The 25286-nt window shown below is 33.7% G+C and overlaps 1 protein-coding gene across 4 annotated transcripts in view; it reads right to left on the bottom strand.

The window, feature by feature from the left end:
- LOC129233289 (phosphoserine phosphatase-like) overlaps positions 1 to 25286 on the bottom strand; it is an 83883-nt gene that overhangs the window by 6708 nt on the left and 51889 nt on the right. For 3 of the 4 annotated variants that reach the window (XM_054867337.1, XM_054867336.1, XM_054867338.1), the window contains exons 2-4: positions 10130 to 10311; positions 9558 to 9692; positions 5388 to 5533 (exon numbers count right to left, since the gene is read on the bottom strand). In XM_054867337.1, the coding sequence (XP_054723312.1) occupies positions 5388 to 5533; positions 9558 to 9692; positions 10130 to 10272 (424 nt within the window). In that variant the 5' untranslated portion in view covers positions 10273 to 10311. Of the gene's footprint in view, positions 1 to 5387; positions 5534 to 9557; positions 9693 to 10129; positions 10312 to 12811; positions 12816 to 25286 lie in introns of those variants that run through there. The other variant, XM_054867339.1, reaches the window with a different exon arrangement.

The raw sequence follows: 25286 nt of genomic DNA, 5'->3' as shown, positions 1-25286 counted from the left end.
AACACGTTTAATTCCCGACATTGAACATAGCAGTGGGTCACATGGATTAGTTTTGCGTGCCGTACATTGAGCACTACTGGTTTAGAACATTAGAATTCCTCTTTTTCTGTATTCTATCGCCTGACGTAAGATCTTTATTTTCTAAAACATTTAACAAATTAAGTTAAACTCTAATAAATATAATAATGAAGTCCTTACGAGTGATGGAATCGAACTTGCATACAATTGAACTGCTTTTTTTTGAGTGGGCGTGGCAAAACTAAGAACATAAAATTTTGCTACTACAGAATATGAAACATAAGAAGTGTTGAAAATAACAGAAAATTCAAAATAAGTGATGTCCAGGCAGGAAAATCACATCGCAAAAAATGGCAAGGGGCTGCGACAGAAGTAGATGCAATGAGATTTCAAAATTCAGATTTGATTTTTGGATCGTTCAATTTTCCACTTTTAATAGCTTTTTTGTGCTATACTGTTAAATCACTCAAAATTTCTAATGTTCCTTTAGCTACTGTTCTTTTCTCTTTGTCCAGGAAATTTTTCCATGACTTGAAATAAATTTCCATGACTTTCAATGAAAATTTCAATTTTCCATGACTTTTCCAGGTCTGAAATTTTGTTATTTTTCCCCCATGACTTTCCAGGATTTCCATGACCCATACGAACCCTGATTTCACAATCAGCATTTTCAGGGTATTTTCATGAATACATTTTACATTTTAGTAACAGAAATTATAGTCAAGAAAATTCAGATATCTTTTAGTCTATAAATTAGTTTTAAACTAAGTAAACCAACCATACATATTTTTAGCCAAACACCCTCCCTCCCTCATACCTCATGAGAAGAGATTGAGAAGAAACAAAAAATTCAAATACAATACAAAATTCTCTTTCAAGAGAAAAATTGGGAATGTTTTGTTTGAATAAAAACATTTTGAAAAATGAAAATTAAAGTAATGTTCAAGGTTAGTGGATGTATAATTTTTATGCTAAGAAAAGTTTTTGTTTTTGCAACTGGAAAATTTGAAAACAATTCATTTGAAATTGCAATTCTTATTAACTTTTCTTTTTTGATATAGTATTTCTGAACTAGTATATTAAACTGTGGCTTTCTCATTTCTAGTAGCCTTTACATCATTCTTTTTTTAGAGTGAGAGCCAATTCAAAAGCAGTCAACTGTACGGAACATTTGTATATCCGAAATTAGGCATACTGCAATTTCCTTATATTGTGCTTCTACTATAATAAAGGCTTTAATTAATCGTCAAGACAGGGCGAATTAGTGCGAGAATGTCGATAAGATATTGCTTCTTTGGGAAAAATCTCAGTTTAATTTGCTTGAATTTTCATTTTAACAGTTAACATTTTGTGCTTTTTCTTTATGTATCACTTGTCCCATAGTATTCATGAAATCATGCAATAAAAACTACTCTAAAATTGTTTGTCCAGACAAGAAATAGTCTGTGGCCACTTTATTATGCATATCTTATGCTTAGATCTTCATTTTGCAGTCCACAGAAGCAGATGAAGAGACATTTCGCGATAATTCGAATATTCCTTTATCTCAAAGTTCTGATTAAGTCCAAAACCCTAGAGAAGGCTGTAGAAATTTCCCACTAACGCTAACTACCAATAGCTTTGTTTTAGCCACTCTTTTGAACCTTTGTGTTATCAACAGTTAACTGTATTTATCTGCTTAAGCTCCAGAAGATATACAAAGCAGTGTCATATTTAGAATCCTTTTTATTTTTGTCTGATGGAAGAGATCCTAGAATTTGATAATCTCAGATACAAAGCTATTCAGAAATAACACAGGGAATTGAACAATGCTTAGTCATATATAATATACCTTTACCGTGGAACTTTGGTCACTTGACATGTGGATAACTCGACATTTATTTTTCTTAGGGTTAGCCCAATGCTAATTTCAATGGATGAAAACCTCTTTAACTTTACACACTTGCAGGGACCCCTATAAGTCAAAATCCAGTTGCAGTTCTGATCTAATTTTTGCTACCAACATTCTTTTATATATTGACTTTTTCTCAGAATTTTACGCTGCGGTTTCTTGGTCAGTCAATTTTATTCTGGAAAGCTCTTTTAGCGAGCTCCATCTTTTAACCAAGGTAGTCAGCCAACACACTCTGTGCTGTTAGTGCAATTCTAAAAGGTTATGATACAGGAGTCCTCCAGAGAAAGAAGGCACCATATTTTTTTCAAACAAGTGTAAGCAGGACTTTTTATCTTTAACAGACCTGACAGAAAGAAGCTTTTTCATTTCCTTTCAAAAATTATGGATTTATTTCTCAAGCAGTATTTAAATAATATTGGTGATTTTATTATGTACTTTTCAAAAAACAGAATATGAGAAGAAAATTTATTTACTGAAATAATTTTTCATAATGGGTCATTCCATACAGATTCCACGGATGAGTGCGCTCGATCATTTTTAATTTTTTTGAAACTCATATACCAAAAAGATGCATATGAATGATATTTAAAACCAATTTTATTTTTTCTCTAACCTTAACCCTTGATTTTTTAGGTCATCAAAAGTCATTTTCGTAGTCAAAAATTGGACTTTTAGACCTTTGCATTTCGGCCCAAATCTAATTGAATAACAATCATGGCAGAACATTTTACATTTTGATGTTGAAATACATTAGATAATAGTCTCACACACTGAATTATGTAGCTGTAACTTAATAATTAAAATAATGGCAGCAAGCCAAAGTTCAAGGTCAAATGTAAAATTTTTACTCATTTCAAAGGGGATAAAAACACAATGGAAAATATGGTAAAAACTAATCACTGGAGGCACACTAATGAGAAAATATAGCTGTAATTGTGTGTTTGTTTACCCTTTATAAATTACAGCCCTCAAAGATCAGAAAATTGAGAAAAATGACATTTTTAGACCCTGTAAACCAAAAGGGGATTAAAAATAAAATTTCTTGGCCAATTGAATATTCCATTTAAGTACTATACATGTTATATATATTGTTTTGTGTATTTGGTTTTTAGAAAAGATACAGGTCTTTGAAATTGAGCAATTTTGCTAGTTGATTCACACTCTAAAACAGAAATAAAAAGTGTGAAAACTTCTTAAATTACGTATAGTGTGCTTTAGATATAGCTCAAGATATTTTAAGTATAAAAACAATTATTTTAATTTGATAACTTAGAAATGTTTGGACATAAATGAGTAGTTCATACATGATTGACAACTTAAGTAGTTAATTTATAGACTACCTACACACACAAATTTTCAATACATATAAACATACTCTCTGTACATTAACTTATGTAACTTGCCTAAACATGTGTAAAAGCATTATCTACATAGTTGAAAGGAAAAAAAAGGTGAGTTTTTCATTTCTTGCTTCAGTGTAGTTCTAAGAAAATGAACTCGCACAGTAGTACTATAGTTCTGGTGGTGACACAGCATGTGGCGTACTGAAATACTTTACTCAAATACACAACAAAAATAGAAAGAACTTTCTTAATTTATGTAATCACGAAACGGATGTCAACTTGAGAGTTGAATGGCATTTCTATGCAATATCACACGGTAATGGACATTGTAACAGAATCAGAAGAACCGTAAAAAGAATTGATAAGACTAGCTTGCAAAGAACTACTAGAAGTCACATTTTAATTCCTACAGAAATGTATACCTTCTGCATTTTTGCTACTAAACATTGCATGCATCCTTGTGAGCATTCAGTATATTAAACTAGCTGAAAAAAATGCTGCAAGAAATGTTTGACTCTGCAAATAAAATTCCTAATACAACATTTAATCACTGCTTTATGCCACCATATTTAAATACTATCACTAAAATTATTGTTCCCTGGCAATAGATATGAAGAATAGTGTGTTACTAAAAAGACTATCAAAAGAAAATGCCCATTATTGTCAAAAAAGTTATTACATAGCTTGTGTTGATCACTAAATTTAGAACCCCTGTCATTGTCTTGCTTCTAGTACATTTTCAAAGTATCAAATTATGAATGTGCCTTGTTAAAGCATTCTAAAACGCCATATACTTGAGTCACCATTACAACTTACTAGGTGACTACTAAGTCAGTTCATTTTTTTCAAAACTACACTTAAACAAGAAATAAAAAACGCACTTTTAAAAATTTAAATTTTGTGTATATAATGTTTTTGCATATGTTTAAGGCAATTTAGATATGTTAATGTACAGAGCATATGTTTGTGTGTATTCAAAATTTGTGTGTGTAGATAGTCTATAAATTAACTACTTAAGCTGTCAATCAAGTATGAACTACTCATTCTTTTCCAAATATTTCTAAGTTATCAAGTTAAAATAGTTTTTTTTAATACTTAAAATATGTTTTTTCAGTATAATATATTATATAGGCCATTTAAGAAAGTGCAATGAAGTTTTCACACTTTTTATTTCTGTTTTAGTGATTAAATTAACTAGCAAAATTGCTCAATTTCAAAGACCTGTATCTTTTTTGCAAACCAAATATACAAAACAATATATATAACATGTATAGTACTTGAATGGAATATTCAATTGGCCAAGAAATTTTATTTTTAATTCCATCCCCTTTTGGTTTACATCGGTCTAAAAATGTCATTTTTTGTCATTTTTCTGATCTTTGAGGGGCTGTAACCAATAAGGGGTAAGCAAACACACAGCAACAGTTACATATTCTTATTAGCATGGTTCCAGTGATTAGTTTTTGCCGTACCTCATTTTGTGTTTCCGTACCCTACGCGAGTTATCCCCCTTTGAAATGAATAAAAATTTTACATTTGACCTTGAACTTCAACCTGTTGCCATTATTTTAATTATTAAGTTACAGCCACGTAACTCAGCATGTGAGACTATCATCTTATGCACTTTAACATCAAAGCGTAAAATTAACTGCCATAAATGTAATTGAAATAGATTTTGGCCAAAATGCAAAGGGCAAAAAGTCTCTTTTTGACTGCGAAAATCACTTTTGATGACCTCTAAAAAATCAAGGGTTAAGGTTAGAGAAAAAATAATAAGTGGTTTTAAACATCATTCATATGCATCTTTTTGGGATATGAGTTTCAAAAAAATTAAAAATGGTCGAGCGCACTCGTCCGTTGAATCTGTATGGAATGACCCTAATGTGAATGTTAAGCATTAGTAATTAAGTGATACAGAAACTCTAAAGGAATTAAAATAATAGAACCTCAGTAAGTTGACATCTGCTTAAGTAGACATGTGAATTTTCATGTTACCTTAGGGTGTCGAGTTATCAAGGTTACACTGTATATACTTTTCAAATTCCAAAGAATAACTTATACATTGGGATAAATTCCAAACTTTTTGTGTAAATAATCTATTAGTTTTTAAGTAAAAGAGTTTTCAGGCTTACCATTGAAAAAATATTTTAGTCTGTTAGCAAATATGTGGTTAAATGGAATATCTAATTCTTGTGCAACTGGCTGGATAATGGTATCAAATCCTCCAGAAACAAGATATACAGGAACTTCTTGATCATGAAGTGTTGCAACTAATTCTCTGTGAAAATAAGTAATTACTTAATGATGCACAGAAATAACATTTCCGCATATAATGCAAAAAAATAAATAAATAAATAAGAGAACAAAAAAAAGAGGGGGATTTGAATACCTCAAGAAAAGCATAAAAGCTCACTACTAAACTGTTTTAAAATCCTTACGAAAAAAAACAACACTTGAAGAATGTACGAAAAGACTTGAATGCAGTGATATAACCTTTATATGTTTTATTTTATTTTTTAAAAAAAATTAATTACTATTTTTCTATACTTGTAAATGATATTGAAGTATATGCAGTCAAATTTATTTCTTTAATTCTTAGAAGTTACAAAGAAATAAAGCAAAAATAGGAAGGAAAAAATGAAACTTTTTTTATTTGAGATCAAAGTACAGTTATATCACGCTTTTCGCGGGACAAAGAAAAAGCGCAATCTATCCGAAAGAACGATGTAACCAAGGTCATTAAAAATAGTTATCCATCCAACACATCCAAATGAATTAGCATTCACCCTTTTTGAAATGATTTTCAAATGGTTTCGATCTAGTTCACGAATTTACTATCACATGTATTAAAACTTATACCAGATTTAAATTTAAGTAAATTTTCAGCCTCAATATGAAATGGCGAATCAAGATGATTTTCATTAGCTACAGCGTGATAAGAGTAAGGATTCCAATACCTTTTATTCCCAGTAGACTTTATAATCCCTTCAATTTGCAGTAGAAAGGATGTAAAAAGTACAAGTAACCAGATTGTTTAGAGAAAACTCTTTCTTCCGTCCAGTGCATTCTACCTTTCTTTGATGCAAATCCTGATATGTGCAACCAAGCACAACTTTTCTGTGCTCACAGGTAGTCAGAGAGGGTGTATGTTCTCTTCTACTTGGACCAGTATGACACCTGCCTGCTGTCTCTCACTCATTGTAAAGGTCTTAGTATCCATACAAAACAAAACGTAAATTAGTTTCTAAACTTTATCTTAAACTAAAATATACTGCATGTATGTACATTTGGATGGCAGGAGTTGCCGCTGCTTTTCCAGCAAATTCAGAAGAATAGGAGTATCTTCGTTTTGTTCATTGACAAAATAAAGATGATAAAGACCTTTTCTGAGTAATACTGTATGCTTTCATGAATGGCTTCAAGTTTAAAGCAAGGTTTTTTTTAAAGGTTTAAATATTTTGGGAGACAGAAGAAAGGAGTGATATATCCGAATGAGCAATATATCGAGGCGCGATATAACGAGGGGCCACTGTATCACTCAGGGTATCGGGTCTTTTTCTCCCTGATAATGATGTAAAAAACAAGAGGGAAGATTTGCATTGTACAACTAAAGAGAAACTACCACAAGAAAAGAAAATAGTCCAAAACAACAAGTTTGACATTTTAAAAGAAAAATCCATTTCAATTCATCGCCACGAATTCACATTTAATTATAGACCTCCAGAACAATCCACCGATACAGAATTCACAGAAAAAAAGAGAAGAAAACAAATAATTTATTTTTGAATACATGTTATGATACATACACAAAATTGAGAATGACTTAGCTGAGGGGGAGACGGAGCATGTTGGACCAGTCTCGATTTTTTTAATATTTAAATATTTTTATTTTAATTTCTGACTAACAAATAACACCCATGGTCAGTAGCGTAAAAGGGGGGTTAGCAGGAGTGGCTCTCACCAAGGGCAATTTGATTTTAATTTGAAAAAAAAAAGTAAAATTTTTCTTTTCTTCATTTAGTAAATGTGTAAATTATGTTTGTTATACATTCTCCTCTTGGTTTGAAGCAAGTTCTATTAAAAGTTTAAACTGTTTTGAAAAATATAATATAGTAGAATACCTTTATAACGCCGACCTATATAACATAATTCTCTATAAACAGCACAACTTTTCAGAAGTAAACAATAGATTTTGAAGTTCCAAAAAATCCCTCTGTTTTGCTTTTGCAAACATAAAAATTGTTAGGCAAATTACATTTTGTAAGTTTTTCATCGTTCCATCTTAATTCAAAGCTTTTAAATGAAAATTAGCATTCACAGTAAACAGAAAATACTAGTCGACTCTTGAAAATGCAGTGCAAACCATGAAGCTAGCAGAAGTGCAAAATATATTGCAAGAAAATAACGGAATTTATGCAACACTCATTGATGTTTGCCCTTACCGAATTGCAAATACATCAGCTGAAGTAAGTCCAAATACATGGAGTAATATTTCATGTTAATTATCATTTGAAGTTTATTTATTAATATGATTATTCATTGATATTTTATAACATACTTATAATAGTTTCGGACTCAAATTTAATGTTTTCGGTGTATATTGTAAGTCAAAGTAGAAAATACATTACTGATAGATAATCTTAATTTATTCTGATGTTTGTATTTATTTTGTACACAACATGTACATATTCATGTTGTGGCTCCTTTTACAGGCGTTGGTTTTCATTTTAGGAAAACGTAGTTTAATAAACTTTATCTTTGAAAGGAGTTTCATTTTTTTGACTGAAAATAAAAAATTGTGTTTTTATCCACTGCCTGTGAATGGCCCACCAAGATTTTTTTACCAGATGTTTTATCACACTAAGAGGTACCTGTGCACAAAATTTGGTTAAAATTGTAGAGGGCATACTTTGAGTAAATTCCTGTCAAAGTTACTTCATATTCGAATCAAAAAATTAAAAGCAAACCCTTACAGAAAAAAATTTAAATGAGTTATACAATTTAAACCCAGTTTAATTTCAAGTATACATAATACTGAACAAAATATAAAAAAAAATTCAAAGCTCCGTGATAATTTGTTAATGAGTTATAGCCATTTATACACGTCTTTGTGTCAATCAAAATGGCGGCAAAAAAATCATATTGGCATATATTTAAAGGCTTATAACTTTTAAACCCCTTTATAAATCTCAAAATAATTTACATGTTCATAATCAGCATCAAAAAATGTACAAGTACAACAAATTTGAGCAAAATCGGAGATGGTGGGTGGCATGGCCTGGATGATTTGACATGGACTGACCCGATTGCAAAAAACATAATTTGAATTCAAAATTTCAGGGTTCAAATTAAGTATAATTTTTTAAATGTGTTTCATCAAGATAATAAAAAATATTAAACTCCTTTTTTAAAGTAAGTTTGGTTAGTTCACAATTATTTGCAATTTTTTTATTGTTTGTCACAAAGGGGGAAATTCTTACATCATTTTTTCAGACCAAGAATGTGGTGCAAGTTGGTCCACTATTTTGCAAGGAAGGTTGAACCGGACCAACTTTTTTCTCTCTTAAATCTCAGTAACTACAACAATATTCTAAGTGTTTGTGTATTATACAAAAGTGACATATGAGTCATTCTTCCAGAACCCAATGTATGTTTAGAAAGTAGCAGTTTTATATTTTCAGATATCATTTAACACAATTTTTGTAAACTTTAATATGCATTAATTTTCTCATGAGCAATGAATAATTAATTTTTGTTTTGATCTTTAATAAATAATTGTGTACTAATGGTAAATGCTTATTGCTGTTTTTATTTAAAGATGGTTTATCAATTAAAATCAATTTAATATGTTATATTGGTCTTTAAACTTTGTTTTTCATTCTACACACAAAAGAAAATCAGTTAGTTACAGTATTGAATAATATTTACCACTAAAATTATAACAAGTTGTTTGCAGAATGCAGTCTAAGGTATCCCCCTCATTGGGCAAGCTGGTCTACTTTGCAAGGTTCTGTTAAAAAAATTAACATAAAAAAAGTTAATCAATTCGACATTTTGAAAACAAAATCTGAGATGATGAAAAATGTTTAGGACCAACATGCCCCATCTCCCCCTATACTTGTTTTGTAGCTGCAAGAAACACTTTTTCCAATGAAAAAAAGTTTTGAGCTTCAGTTTGGATGCAGTTTATGTTTGCTTTTGGCATTATGATTGCTTAAACAAAATTTTAATTCCTTAGCTTAGATCATACTCTGATGCGAAGATTTTCGAGACAAGTAAGCAAAAAGATGTAGCTTAATCACCTTATTCCAGGTGTTAGAGATGGTGGACGAGTCTCAAGATATCTTCTCACAATGTACACGGAAGGTTCAATGATATCTAATCTTCTTGAAAGTGCTTCTTGAAATGACAGTCCACCCTTCATTGCTTTTTGAGTCCTGTTTAAAAATGGAACAGAAAATAATTCAAAATTAACACAGAAGTCCATTAGGTAGACACATCAACAAGGGTTAGTAAACCAATAGTAGAAGTAAAACACTAAAAATAGTAAAAAAACATTGAAAGGTTACATTTAGTTAAAAATATTTTTCCTAATAATACTTTCTATTTACAATTCTATTTTTTTTTATCCTTGAATTAAAAAAATAATAAAATTTGAATTTATATTTTTAATGCATTCAGTCTCAACAACAATTTTACTTTTTGGACGGTGTCTCGCCAGTTTCGCCGACAAAAAGTTTTTTTTCCCCTGCTTTTCAGTTTGAATCATACCTTTTGATAAATTAAAGGAGGAGGAAATTTGAAACTTCGGCAAGACTGGAGATAAACTTTTGGACAACATTTGTAAATTTAACACACAGAAGGAAATGCTTACAAATCCGCCACTTCTTTGTCTCTGCCAACAAATTTTGCCAATTCATCTATGGCTTCATCAGTGCATACAGTTGAATCTACGTCAAAACATACTGCATCAGCTGACCTCCATATTGATTTTACATGCTCATCCAACCGTCCCATGCTATGAAATGATTTGATTGAACCTTTTAACAAATTAGTCTGAAAATCAAAAAGGAAAAGAGCAATTATTTACAAGGAATGTACTTCTTTTTCTTCAATAAAAATTCTAAAATTAATATGGAAAACAAAGATTGCAGCCACAATTTGTTTCCTGACCTTTTTCACTAAATAGACATACTTATTTTCTATTTTGATAAAAATATAAAAATTTAAATCAACATTGTCTTCAATTTTACCCTGACACTCCACTAACCAATATCTTTTAGTGCTCAAAATTTATACTTTTGATTAACATTTATTTTTTTAATTATCTGTAATTGAATTTCTTATTTATTTTTATTTTAAAATAAAAACAAAATATTTGGTGTCGGAGTTGGCCGAGCGGGGGCCGTTGTAATTACTTGTCAGATTGGTGTGAGGAGGCAATTGAGCAGAGTTCGCTAAGCATAGATTTATTCACACAATTCTATGTACAAGATGATGATGATGAATATGGAATGAATGATAGGTAGTAACCTGACCGACAAAGGCCAGCTAAGCCCTTCTCGCAAACCGCGAGAAGAAAATCACAACCTCCCGTGTGAACGGGACCGAGAGACGTACCTCCTCTCTCTTGAGCTTCCAGGGGTCAACTGCTCCCTTCTTCGCGCGGCGTTCTCTCCTCCCCCTCACTGCTTCCCCACTTTTTGTGGAGCGTGCTGTCGATCGTGACATAGCCCCCTTCTTAAGCGTGAAATATGCCCATAAGGCTTTTTTCACAAGAGAGCCGAGGAGAGAACCTCACGCATGTAACATCATTTTGATTGAAATGCTTAACTGGAATACATAACACACATAGATGCAATTAAATAAGCATGAAAACATAACGATTCGAAAAGTTCGCAGGTCTTTTCAGTCAATTTCTAGCCGTGTTAGTGCATCGGCTCCTTGATTTGCCTTTCCCGGTGTGTGACTCAGCTTAACGTTGAACTGTTGAAGAGCTAACGCCCATCTTGTTAACTTTGGGCTTCGTGGAGTTGTTATAGACAGAAACTTTAACGGATTATGATCAGTCAAAATCTGGATTTCGGAACTGAAGATCCAGTGTTTGAACTTCTTGAGTCCAAAGAGCACACCGTAAGCTTCTTTTTCGATGGTCGACCAATTTTTCTGAGTTTGGGACAACTTTTGGCTTGCAAACCCAATCGGAACAAATTGGCCATTTTCGTCTTTTTGGGTCAAACAAGCCGAAACTGCGAAATCCGAAGCATTGGTATAAATTTGGAATGGTCTAAGGAAATCAGGAGTAGCCAGAGAGGAGGCATTGCATAACCTTAGTTTCAACTGTTCGAATGCCCTCTCAGCTTCCACACCCCACGGTACATGGTTCAGAACATTCTTTTTGGTTAACTCCGTCAGTGGCTTAGCGATACGTGCATATTCCTCTACATACGACCTATAGAAACCCATTAGCCCAAAACAGAGCGGACGTCTTTTTTCGTTTTTGGCCTTTTCAGTTTCTCTATTGCCGTTAGTTTTTCCGGATCAGGGGCATGCGTTCCGAACCCGATAATGTGTCCAAGGTACTTTACTTTATGTTTAGCAAAACTACATTTTCCTAATCTGGCAGTGAAATTTAAATTTATTAAATCCTTCAGGATCGCTTCTAAGTGGACCAAATGCTGTTCCCACGTAGTCGAAAAAATGGTGATATCATCGATATATGCCTGTGCATAATTCCTATGTTTATGCAAAGCCTCATTTAACGCTTTCTGAAACGTGGCTTCTGATGTTTCCAGACCATACGGCATGGTTCTCCACTGCCATACCCCAGAATGGGTTGCAAACGCATTTAAATGTTTACTATTTTCCTCCATAGGTATCTGATGATAGCCCTTATAAAGATCTAACACAGTTATCCCACAAGCCTTTCCAACCACCAACATTAGGTCTTGCGCATTTTTCATAGGAAAACTGGACGATTGACTAACCTCATTTAAAGCTCGAAAATCAGTACATAACCTAATTGTACTATCTTTCTTTGTTACACACACTATAGGGTACACAACTTCCGCGTCTGTTTCTCCTATTAATCCTAAAGCTAGTAATTCGTCAAACTGTTTATCAACTTCCCCCTTAAACACCTCAGGAATTTTATATTGGTGCGGCTTAGATCTAATTGCCCCCGGTAGCAATTCAATTTTATGAGGTCGTACTTTAGCCACTCGTATTGGTCCTTCAAATAGTTTTTTATGATCAAGTAACAACTTCTTAAAAAATTTGCATTGATTATTAGTTAGATTATCGGGACTTATGCCCTTAATTTCCTCTTTTGCATTATACTTCAGATCTTTTTCTCTTGGCACATTTATTACCTCACCAAATTCTTCGTCTCCCTCAAATATCACGTTCAAGGCGTTGACGGAGGCTACGAATTTCCGAATTTTGTTCTGATGCACCCTGCATGTGCTCCCGTTCTCAAATTTTATAACATACGTATATGGCTGATTGTGCTCTATTATTACGCCGGAACCCTGCCATCGCGCATAAAGTTTATTTGTGGAATCTGGAACTAACACTATAACTTGCTCTCCCTCTTTAAATGTTCTTACCGAAGATCTTAAATTATAGTGGCGCGCCATCCGCTCTTGTTGGATCTCTGCAGTTGCGTTAGCTAATCTTGCGGCTTCTTCGAGCCTCATTTGCATATTGTCTAAGTATTTATTAATTGGAGTCACGTCTAATTGCGCGTTATGCACCTTCCCTGTCCAGGTCGACTTTAATATAGATAATGGCCCTTCGGGAGGTCTCCCATATAATAGCAAGAACGGTGACACCCCTGTAGTACTGTTCGGAACCTCCCGATACGCCCACAGAAGGTAGGGTAGCTGTTTGTGCCATCCCCGCCCATCTTCTCGGATACATGATGGAGCATATTTTTTAAAGTCTGGTTCCAGCGTTTGACTAATCCATTGGCCTGAGGATAATACGGCATAGAAAAACAGGGACTAGCCCCTAATCTCCTTTCAAACTCCTTCGTGAGTCCTGAAATAAAATTCCTGCCGTTGTCGGAGCTTATCACGGAAGGAATTCCCGTACGCGAAAAAATGCTCAACAAAGCATCACAAGTCGAACGAGCAATCAACGATTTTAGAGGAACAGCCTCCGCCCACCTGGTATGCTGGTCTACCATGCATAAAATATATTTGTGCCCCGCGGAGCTCGGCGGATCTATAGGTCCTATCAAATCTACATTGACGATCTGAAATGGAAGTTCTGGCCTGGAGATGGGGGTAATTGGTGCCCTATCTTTAATTTTTCCATTCCTTCTCAGCTGGCAGCCCTGGCATGCGCTGCAATAACCCTTTATATCTTTATTTATTTTCTCCCAATAAAAGGAATAACGTACACAATCACATGTTTTTTTAGCGGCTATGTGTCCGCCGAAGGGCGTCTCATGTGCTCTTTTCATTACCTCTAAACGTTTCTCCATAGGCAAAACCAACTGAGTAAACCTCTATTCCTCCAACCTTTTCTTTGTGAAAAAGCAGATTATCCAGGACAAAATATCCTCCCCTTTCCCTGGGACGCGAGCAGCCATTCCTGGCGCAGAGAGTCGCTCTTCCCCTGCAAGTGGGAGAAATTTTTCTTGGAGGCTGAGACCACCCTGATTAGTCAGCTCCGTCCAATTCTCCCCGAAATGTTTTCCCCCTTTTCCGGTGCCTCCAGCGCTTGCTCTTTCTGCGCTTCTTCCTCAGACGTTGCTGTTAACTTCTCTGTTTCTACCTCCAACACATCTGCTTGCTCTTTCTGCAAAGAGTCGGTTCCCCCGTTGCAAACACTCGCTTTCATTTCCCCCTAGCAACAGATTTAAAATTTTTGGGTTCAGGATAGCCTCCTCGGAAATAAACGGTGTGATTGCACATAATACTGGCTTGTGCACCACACTAGAATTACCCCCTATGGGTACTGCTAAATTTACATGCCCCAGCTCCGTCATAATTGGTTTACCGAACGCTGGCTTTAATAGAATCCTTCCTTCGGACTTCTGTCCTCCCTTTCGGTAACATACTTTCCTTTATAACAGTGATTTGGGACCCCGAATCTTTTAGCACAGATATAATCCTTCCTTCTACACTAATTTTTATCCGATTAATGGGGGTATTTGAACTTGTTATATCTGTATTGTGCCCGATGTTGATTTTTAGCCACAATTGTCCCCTCTTTTTCTGGTTCGAGTTTCAGAATTTTCTGCCACCTCAATATGATTTACTCCCTGTCCATTACTCCCCTGTTCTTAAGTTATAGTTCTTTATTTTATTTTTATTCTGGGGACAGTCTTTCTTACGGTGGAACTTCGAAGCACAAATAAAGCATCCTTGGTTGGAATTTTGTCTGTTTTTTGTGCTCCGAAAGTTTGGTCTGGCCGTTGGGTAGCTTTTGACCTTTCCTTCCCCCTCATTAAATTCATTCCGACTTTGGATTTGGGGGCTGTTGCGCTCACGTAATTATCGATTTGTGTAGACAATTTGCGCGGGAGGAACCATTTCTCTGTCTCTTTTAACTGTATGTATTTTTTTATTTCTGGGCTTAAGCCATCTTTTACCTTATCAGCAATAAGTAGTTGTTTTAATTTCTCAAGATTGTTTACTTTTCGAGAATTGATGTACATATTGACTGCAGCTTCTACCCGTAGAGTGTATTGGGTGTATGTTTCACTGTCCATTTTCCTTATTCTATCTAGGTTGTTTTTATATTCTATGGGGGTGATCTGAAATTCGCTCAGCACGAGGCTGTTTTTAAGTTTTTATAACTTTCCAGACCTTCCTCCCCTAGTCTAGAGCTCAAGCATGTGACTCTCCCCCTTTAAGGTATGTAGGATTATTTTACCTTTATATTCCTCAGGAGTGTCGTACAGTCGAAATATTTCTTTGACCTCCTGAAAGAACAAGGGCCAGTCTTCTGGCCTTCCCCTCACTTCTGGTAGGGCCCCTTTTATGATATTCAAGTGGGTCACAAAATTCTCCTTGCTTAGATTTGAATCTGACCCGGTCCTGAATTCATTTGTTTTAATCCTTTCGACCTCTAAGATATGCCTCCTCTCCGCTTCTAGCTGATCATTTTTTTTCCTTCTCTAACCTGTCATTTATTATTGTAGTTAAGCACCCCTTAACAAACTCCTCGTCATACGTGGTCACTTTTTGTAATTAGCTCTTTAAACTCAATTATCTTCGCATTTAAAGGCACCTCAATTATTTAACTCCTCCGCTAATAAAGCAAGGTCTTGTTTTTTCCTTTTAGACAAAAAGGCCATTTTGTTCTTTTACCAATAATTTTACAAATGACAAGGTTAAAAATAAGCAATTCCAAAATTCAAAATACACATAAAAATTATCAACCTGTACTAAAAACTCAGTGTTTTAAACATAAATAATGGGTTCGCAGCCAAAAAGTGCCCACTAATCTGGAGACCGTTGAAAACATCTATTGCAATCTATTGTACTGTTGGGAAGACGACGGAGATACACAGTTCCATCGATATAGAGGCTGCAAGTCTGTGCTGCTATATTCTGCCAGAGGCTATCCAGGAGCTCTCGAATGTCTCAGCAAACTGCACTCCAGTCCAAATCGGAAACACGCTTTCAGGAACCACCTTCCACGGGAAACAGGGGCCTTAGATTTTATTCAGAGTCCCACATTCAGCGGTGAAATTGGTGATCAAGTTTGTCTAGAAAGCTATTTGACTGTCGCTGATATGAAATCGTCATTTGCGCTGCCCGCAATCATTTTCCCTGCCTCTCAACACACACACCCCACTCCTGACACCAGTATGTCGGAGTTGGCCGAGCGGGGGCCGTTGTAATTACTTGTGAGAATTGGTGTGAGGAGGGCAATTGAGCAGAGTTCGCTAAGCATAGCTTTATTTACACAATTCTATGTACAAGATGATGATGATGAATATGGAATGAATGATGGGTAGTAACCTGACCGACAAAGGTCAGTTAAAGCCCTTCTCGCAAACCGCGAGAAGAAAATCACAACCTCCTGTTGTGAACGGGACCGAGAGACGTACCTCCTCTCTCTTGAGCTTCCAGGGGTCAACTGCTCCCTTCTTCGCGCGGTCGTTCTCTCCTCCCCCTCACTGCTTCCCCCACTTTTGGTGGAGGGCGCTGTCGATCGTGACATTTTGGTAAAGTTTTTTTTTTTAAATATTACTCATATATATATTTTCCTTATGAGTTGATGGAATACCTTTTAACATATTTCAATCAATTTATGTGCTGCATTTTTTTGTTCAAATGAAAACATCAAAAGAAATGTTGTTTTAAAAAGTAGCAATCCCACATATTCAGGATTTATAAATCATATTTATTACTAATTGGAAGGTTAAATTAACAAGATGTTACTAGTAGGAAAGTGCCGGATCTACGGGGTGGGGGGGGGAGCAATAGCGGATTTTAGGGGGGATCCTGGGGGCCTGTGCCCCTCCCAAAGGATTAATTAATTGAACTATTTTATTTATTATTTTTAATTAACTTTCCAAGGCCATATTGTTTTGTTATAGTTAGTTAAGAACTACATAAAACACACAGCATACTTTGAATGAAAAAATTTTTGTTTGCTAGAGAAGTAATTCTGGAGTCACAGGCCAGAGTGGCAGGATACATTTAACTCACTGGTTTCAAATCCAAGGGAACGTAATATCGCTGTTTGTTCATTAATTCTTCTCTGATAGAAGCAATAATTAACATTTTTGTAGGCGTTTGTACATTGTTGTATTTTAGGCAGATTTTGTATAAGAGTGCTTAAAAGAGTCATTTCGATCCAGGAAACTTTTTGTAAACAAATAGATTTCTTTCTCAGCTTATAAAAAATGCAATATGAAAGAAATCATGTGGTAGTTTCTTGGTAAAACCATGATATTAATGGAAACGGCATGTAGTACCAATATGTTATCTCAACTGTATCCTGGCTTTGATAACAATATCAGCAAACTGCTTTGAAATTCACACAGGAAATAGTTTCTGAATTCTTCAATAAAACTAATATATGATTCGAAGTTTTGAATTTCTTAATCTTATGATATTTTCTAGATAAAATATAAATAAATTTTAAAAAACTCAAATGAGGTTATGGTCGCCCATACGTGAAATTTTAAGGGGGGGCGTAGAGGGGGGCACTGAAATTTTGTCCTTACTTTTTACGGTTAAAGACAGATATTTTTTTGTTCTTTTTTTTTTTCTGCTATTTATTTAGTCGAAAAAAGTGCTAGATTTAATAAGGTTTTAGTTTTTATAATTTATACTGACTTTACTGTCATTGAAATTACTAAACACATTTTGATCAATTACGGCAAATGATGGTGCCAGTCGACGAACGAATCTGGTCTTAAATGTTTCATTTTCTATAGAAGAATGAATACTAAGATACGTTGTTACAATTCTGAAAGCAATTTCAGTGCAGATTGGAGTGATTAAAACTAGGTTTTAATAACTTATTCATCAATGGCTGAAAAAGAAATGTTTTTATACATTTGAGAGAGAAAAAATGGCACTAAAAAGCAAAAAAAGAGAGGAGGGGCTCAAGCCCCCCTCTTATGGGCGCCCATGAATGAGGCATGGTTTTTTTTTTTTTAAAGAACCTTACCCTTGTGTTATAATTATTATGACAATGTTCCTAATTAAAGCCACTTATTGCCTAGCATCTCTGTGACATTATGTTGGGTTTAGTATTTAATTGGGTTGAAATGTTAAACGATATTTTGTGTCCACATTCAAGCTAAAATTAGCGCATAATATTTATGTATTTAAAATCGGTTCATTAACCTGATAAAAATAAAAATAAAAAAAAAAACATTCAAAAATTAAGTCATGAAAACTTTGTTATGAAACAGTGAAGGAGGGGGGGGGGGGGGGTATTCAATTTCCCGTGTCCCCATCCAAAAGAATTTTCTGTGTCCGCCTCTGGGGGAGAGCAAGCCAGAGACCTCACCCCAGACAGCAATTTACATTATTTTTATGGGGTTTTTTTTGGTTGAAAGTCAATCAAAAAAACTTGAAAAAAAAGATGTGTAAGCAAGCCTGAATCTGCTTACTTGTAGACCCTGTAGTGCAGGGGGGAGGGGGGGGGGGAGCAAATCCTTAAGGGGCTCAATGTCCCAAGAAATTGGGAAAAAAAGTGAACAAAACTAGCACTGAGACTTATTAACATAGCAAATATACACATTGGCCTCTGGGGTCGGATTCCCTACAGATTTTGTTGCAGAGGAGCCCAAAATGTATAGATCCGAGCCTGGCATATAAGGGTGGTAGTTTTAAGTTTTTGCCACGGCTCGGAAAAATTGAAATTCAACACTGACTATCTAAAAGCTTTGAAATTCTCTTAATGCCTCAAATATGCATGTGTGTGCTGAAAAGTAAAAGATAAAACAATGTTCATAGGCACAAATTTGCAGGAAACAGCAAGCACGTGTTTCGGAGTTACAAAGTACCCTATTTCTATCTTAAAGGAAGGGAGTTTATGGATAGCTCACTTTTATCGGTTGTGTTTGTTCATCAACATTTCTATATAACATATTATCTGTAAAATTTTACCAGCATTAAGGCAAAAAAGTTTCAACAATGAAAATCGATTTTTTTGCAAGTTTTGTAGGAATAGTATTAATGAAAGAGAGTTTAAGAAATTAAATCTACTCTTGTTGATAAAAATAATTTTTAGAAAATACTCACAAACGAAACTTATTATAAAGGATTTTCTTTTTTTTTTTAATTTGATGTTCCCATTCGAGAACGTTGACGTTCAAAAGGCTAAAAATACAGTCAAAAAACCGTCCTCAAATAAGCGTATTCTTAACGTTTCAATAAGATAACTGAAAATAAAAAGTTATTCTCTAAATGAGAATCTAATCCCGTTAAAAGCGAAGCAAACAAACATAGGTGAAATCATTTCCCCTGTGGATAAAATAATTGAGTGTATCAAGAAAAAATACTAATAAAGAGCAATAAAACAATATTATTTTCACTTTTTATTTTCAAGGGAGAATAGCTCAACTTATTTCCACAAGCAGCAGTTTTAATTTTCCAAATACACTTACTAACTAGGTAATGGACCTCCCTTCCCCTGGTATTTTGTAGAGCAAAATACCAGGCATTGCCCTAAAAATACAAAGATATTTCGAGAGTCGAACTGAATATCCATTTGATCACTGATCGTTAATATATCAAGATAATAGTGATACAAAAATGTCGTTATCTTCAATGCTAATTTATAGCAGCGTAGTTATTATTTTTGATATATTTTGCCCTACTGTAAAATGGTCCAACTATGGACCACTTTTCGATGTTTTCGATGAAAATTCAGTGTACATCTTTGATTCAGAAATTTGAGGACTTTAGCAATGGTAGCTAAATATCTTGTCTTTTGAATAAAATGTTTTTAAAAAAATCTAATTTGAAAAGAAAAGGAAGGGGAATTTTTTTCCTGTAGCACGTAGTTGTACCTGCTAAGGAATAGGTACAGGAGAAATAAAAGTATAATTAAAATTGCACGTGAATTCACACCCTTGACCTATAATACACCCAAAAACCTCTTCCTTCAAAATAACAAATTAAATAAAAACTTTATATCTTTCACTTTTCTCCTATAGTCGTATATCAATATTCATTTTGTAAATGAATTGAATTACCTAGGGAGAAAATATTTAGATTTTATATTAAAATTAGATGCGCAAGGAAGGGGAATTTTCCATATATTTAGGTTTATAAAAAACTAAAAGTTAAAAATTCAGCTTTTATTTATGTTTTTATAATTCTCTGGATATTTTATAATCCTAGATTATTATTGATAATCTTGATCAATGACTGGGAATTCAGTAAATTTTTATTGATAAATCAATGTATTTAAATAAATAAAACTAAAATTTTATACTAATAACAAAACAATAAAATATAATTTTAAAACAAATTCCTTAAGGGTTCTTCTCATTGCTGCGACATCTGTCCCAGTAGATTTTAAAAACTGGTACAATATTTTTATTTTTGGAAGTTTCAAAGCTAGAAATGTTTCAAGAATGCAATATTTTAACTGCTTCATTTTGAAGCAACTAAAGTTGTTCATATAATTATTGACTAAATATAATTTAATGTAACTTATTTATTTCTTGGGAACTTTCAAGATAAATAGTATATATGCTATCGATTATTGCAGTTTCTGGTTCCAAGGGTTCAGCACACAAACTTTTTAATTAAATATAGTTTTTCGCATATTTTGCTGTATGGTACAGTTGTGTCTAACTTAAAGGACAATAATTTATAAAATTTTCACTGTAAAAATGAATGCTTTCGACATAAATTATTAAAGCCCGAAGCGGCTGAGTCACACCTCATGATTCAACCGGGCTGCTGCTTCATTTAATCCCTACTTTGTAGTATGGTTTTTACTACAGAGGAAAAAAAAAGATTTGTGAACCATTTTAAATGTAACATTAATTAGAAATTCCAACCAAACTTTGAGTTTTCAGTATTTATACCAGTAACGTCGTTCTTCAGTAATGTACGCATTCCATAGCTGTCAACATGCCAGCTTAAAAAATCTTACAATGTGCGAGGTGCCTATATTTCTACCCTTTTTTGACCATTATAAAGCAGTATTAAAATTTAAAGTATTATAATATTTTCAAATCCTTACCTTTACTTAATCTGTGCTTTTATAAGCAAAAAAAAAAACATAAATTTAAACATAAATAAATAAATAAAATTTTATTTCTTTGAACAAAGTTGCTAACTTCCAAAGCTTTCAAAAATTATCTGTCAAAAACTTGTTCAAAACAATAGTTTTTCTGCTCTCAAAAGTGTTGGAAGTAATAAAAAACTTCAACCGTTCTCAATTTATTGTAAAATTAAAACCAAAAACCTGAAAATCATACAAATCTGCTATAAGACCGTACAATCGTACAAATCAGAGGCGTAGTTAAGGGGGGGGTTTTGGGGACAAACCCCCCCCCCCTGAAATGTTTGTCTCAAAAAAAAGAGAAAGAGAAAAGAAAGAAAAAAAAAGAAAAAGAAAAAAAAATCAAAACAACATTTTTCTGAGTAACAAAGGTCAAAAATTCACTTCGTCCCCCCCCCTCCCAATGACATTGATAATCTGCTACATGAGTAACCCTCAAGCATAAAGATGCCTCCCTCTGCTGCGACAATTTTTGATAATTGACTGAAATTTGACACTTCGCTTTAGAAATGAGATTGATTTGTTAAATCCACGTATATGTAGCCTTTCTTCGTCATTCATTCCGCAAATTGTTAAATATGTTTAATTTTATGAGTGGCGCAGTGGGAATATTGCATACAGTCGAATCTGTATATTTTGAATTTCACAGGAAAGAAAAAAATCGAGATAAAGAGGTTTTGAGATACGGGGGCTTTAAGAAACGTTATAGAAATTTGGAATATGATGGTGAAAATTTGAAATCGATACTAAAGACAATGTGGGTTGTTGATTAATACTCCTCTGTATTAGTTTAGTTAGTTGAAAAAATCTTATACTTTCTTTTTACTCGTATCATTTCGGTTTTCTAAGGAATCGCAATTTTAAGGAAGAGAGCAATCAAAGAACAGTACTAATCCAGATAACAGAGTGAAATGGCTTTTAACTTGAATGATCATTAACCATGAACTTGAAATGTTCATCTTAAATGTCAAACCTATGAATTTCACCCTTTACTCTTCTTCTAAAAAATCTCTTTAAAAATTTCTTTGCTTTTGTTTTGTTTGACACAAGTTTCGGACTTGAGGCACTCCATTCCAAAGTATGTAAGATTCACCTCCCTCTTATTTTGTTAATACTAAAAAAGTTTATATACACACACACACACATATATATATATATATATATATATATTCACACAAACAGACAAAATACAAATGAAAAAAGCAAGAACATCAAAATAGAAAATGAAAAAGTTGAACCCAGGACCAACACTTTATCAAGGGGATATATATATATATATATATATATATACACAGGGGCGGATAAAGAGTATCATTTTAGGGGGGGTCACATGTGGAAGAATGACTACTCCCCCCCCCATGAGTGAACCTGTGGTTTTGGATACGAAAATTTCCGAAATTGCTTGGGAGGCAAAAAAAAAGCACCAAATCAGCCAATAAAGCAGTTAGTAAAGCATAAAGCTACTAATTAATTTCATAAGCAATGAAAGGAATCAATATTTCAAATATTTACTTTTAAAAAATACTTAATGAATTGAAAAGACTACTGAAATCGTTTGCATTTTATTCAAAAACTGTTTGATCACAATGTGGATGGATAATATTGTTGACGGTTGGAGGGGGGGGGGGGGTCATGACCCCTATGACCCTCCCTTTGTATCCGCCACTGTATATATACATATATATAAAATAAGTAACCCCCCCCCCCCCCCCCCCCCCGAAAGTCGGGTCTAGCTACGCCTCTGGTACAAATCTTCCAAAAATCTTACAATTTACGGCTAAATCATACATGTTGGCAGATATGGCATTTTTGCTACAAGAAACAAGAAAAGTTTTGAATTTTAAGAACTTAAATTAACAATTTTTATTGCATTTTTGGTCACTATTCTTGCAAGCCGAAAGATCTAATCAAAGAACAAAATTAAGATATTTCTTCTATGGTGGACAGGGAGAGAGAAACCAGAATCCTCCCTTCAGTTATCATATATCTTAGAACTAATGTGATGTATTAGAAAAATATGGATAAAATATTTTATGTTGTGAACTGTCAATAAACAGTAAAATACTTTTATTTTCATTTAGTCAAACATTTTACTATTAATAGCGCGATATCATTATTTTCATCTGAAATGTTCTTCTATTAACTTAGCTCATTGCAAGTTTATGAAAACCATGAAAAATAAAACACCGCAAATTTGATTATAATATTCGCTTTTTCGACGAAGGCTTATTTTATCAGTAGAAAAACACAAGAAAAAAAAACATTTTAAAATTATTTATTTGAATGAAAAACTCAAAAAGCTAAAACTGAATACATTTCAAAACCGTTTTAAGGCTCATGCTTAGGCTAAGAGAAAACATAAGAAAAAAAACAAGACTAATTTAAACTCTAGGGTCGATGGTGCTAAGAGAATCCAGGGGCCCCCTAAAAGGAACAGAAATTTGAGAGGTATTTTTCTAGCGAGCGTGTTTTATTTACCAGGGAGGGAGGAGGTAAAATATTTTTTGAGAGAACTTCCAATAGCTGTACAAATACAAATACAAATGTGACGACCAGCAACAGGCTCTGGGCCCAGCTAGGCTGGTCCTAGTCAATTAATTAGACCCCAATGAAGATCAATGGCCCTCTTAAAGCTATCCACCCCCTTGCTCATTACCGTCTCTTCCGGTAAGCTATTCCAAGTGCCCACGACCCTGCTAAAGTAGTAGTTTTTCCTGATTTCCAAGTTAGCCTGAGATTTAAATAGCTTAAAACAATGACCCCTTGTCCTGCTTTCCCCACAAAAATTTAATCCATTTACATCTTTCATTTTGATAAATTTAAATAACTGAATCATGTCCCCTCTGACTCTCCTTTGCTCCAGGCTATACATGTTAAGCCTATTAAGTCTGGTATCATAATCTAAATCTGAGAGTCCCCTTACTAATATCGTACATCGTAATGTCTTTTTCTATGAAAAAAAAGAGAGCAGTACTTACCATAAAAGAATTAAAATCTGCTTTGAAGTTTTAGAGAAATTGAAAATAATGGTCAATTCGAATAACAGAATATTTTTTGACCAAAGATTGCTGTTAAAACAGCTGTGTTTGGCGAGAAAATAACATACTTTTTGCTGGGGACAGATTCGACCTTGATCTCAATTCTAAGAGAACATTTTCTAATAAGATTATGTCATCAAGGGAAGGAAACACGAAGCAAACCTCAATCAAGATTTATCACCCCCATCCGAGTGGTCAGAAAGATGGTGGGGAGATTTGAATAGTGGATCGTTGTTTTAATGTTAGTAGGAGATGGGGAGCAAGACAAAAGAAATAAGAAAGAAAAGAAGTACAGGGCAGAAAAGGCAAGAAAGAAAACGGACAGCGAACAGTGTGGGAATCAACTGACTTTCAGACGGCTCCTCAAATGTTATAGATAAGGCAGTTTTTGATGGACAAGAGATGTCATTTTCTGTTTATTTTCTTGGTAGATCAGCAGCTCTATTTTGGTTCAAAATCTTTTCTTCTTTTTTTTGGCACAAATGAGTAAGACCAGAATTTTTTGTATGTGCATTAATTATTCTCAAATATTGAGGGGGACTTTTGACGAGTTCAAAATATTGAAGGAGACGTGTCCCCCCTGATCATACTGTTGGTGGTCATTTTAGCAATTTACTTTTTAAGTTGAAACACCTTTCAAATAAGTCAGTAATAAAAAACAAAGAAAGAAAACGATTAGATGTTGTAATGTGTCATCAAATTTAGTGGAAAGTTATCAGATGCAAATGTGGTATTACTTAAAAATTATATCCACACATTAGTTTTAATATTAGATTTGCAATCAATAAAAAATGTATTGCAAATGATTGAAAAACATTGAGCCAGACTACAGTCTAATATTGGTTACCTCATTTGCCTTCCTCTCATTTTTACAAAAGAAAAAATATATATATATCATTTACTCAGAGAAACAGTAAGGCATCTACTCCCAGGAATAACATTAAGCAACTGTGGGGACTACATATATATATATATATATATATGTATGTATGTATGTATATATATATATATATATATGTATGTATGTATGTATGTATATATATATATATATATATATATATATATATATATATATATATATATATATATATATATATATATATATATATATATATATATATATCGAACTTCCACACATCGAAATTTTCTATACATCGAAATCTCAGCAAACTTCTATGTTCATTATATAGGAAAATTGTTTCTATATATCGAAAAAAAATTCGAGACCTTCGTAGATTTTTTTTGCCATTTTAGACGGTTTGTCTCATG

The sequence above is a fragment of the Uloborus diversus genome, unplaced genomic scaffold, assembly GCF_026930045.1.
Source record: "Uloborus diversus isolate 005 unplaced genomic scaffold, Udiv.v.3.1 scaffold_312, whole genome shotgun sequence".
Classification (NCBI taxonomy): Eukaryota; Metazoa; Arthropoda; class Arachnida; order Araneae; family Uloboridae; genus Uloborus; species Uloborus diversus.
Note: the sequence above shows the minus strand (reverse complement) of the source record. Positions and strands in the feature narration are given on the sequence as shown.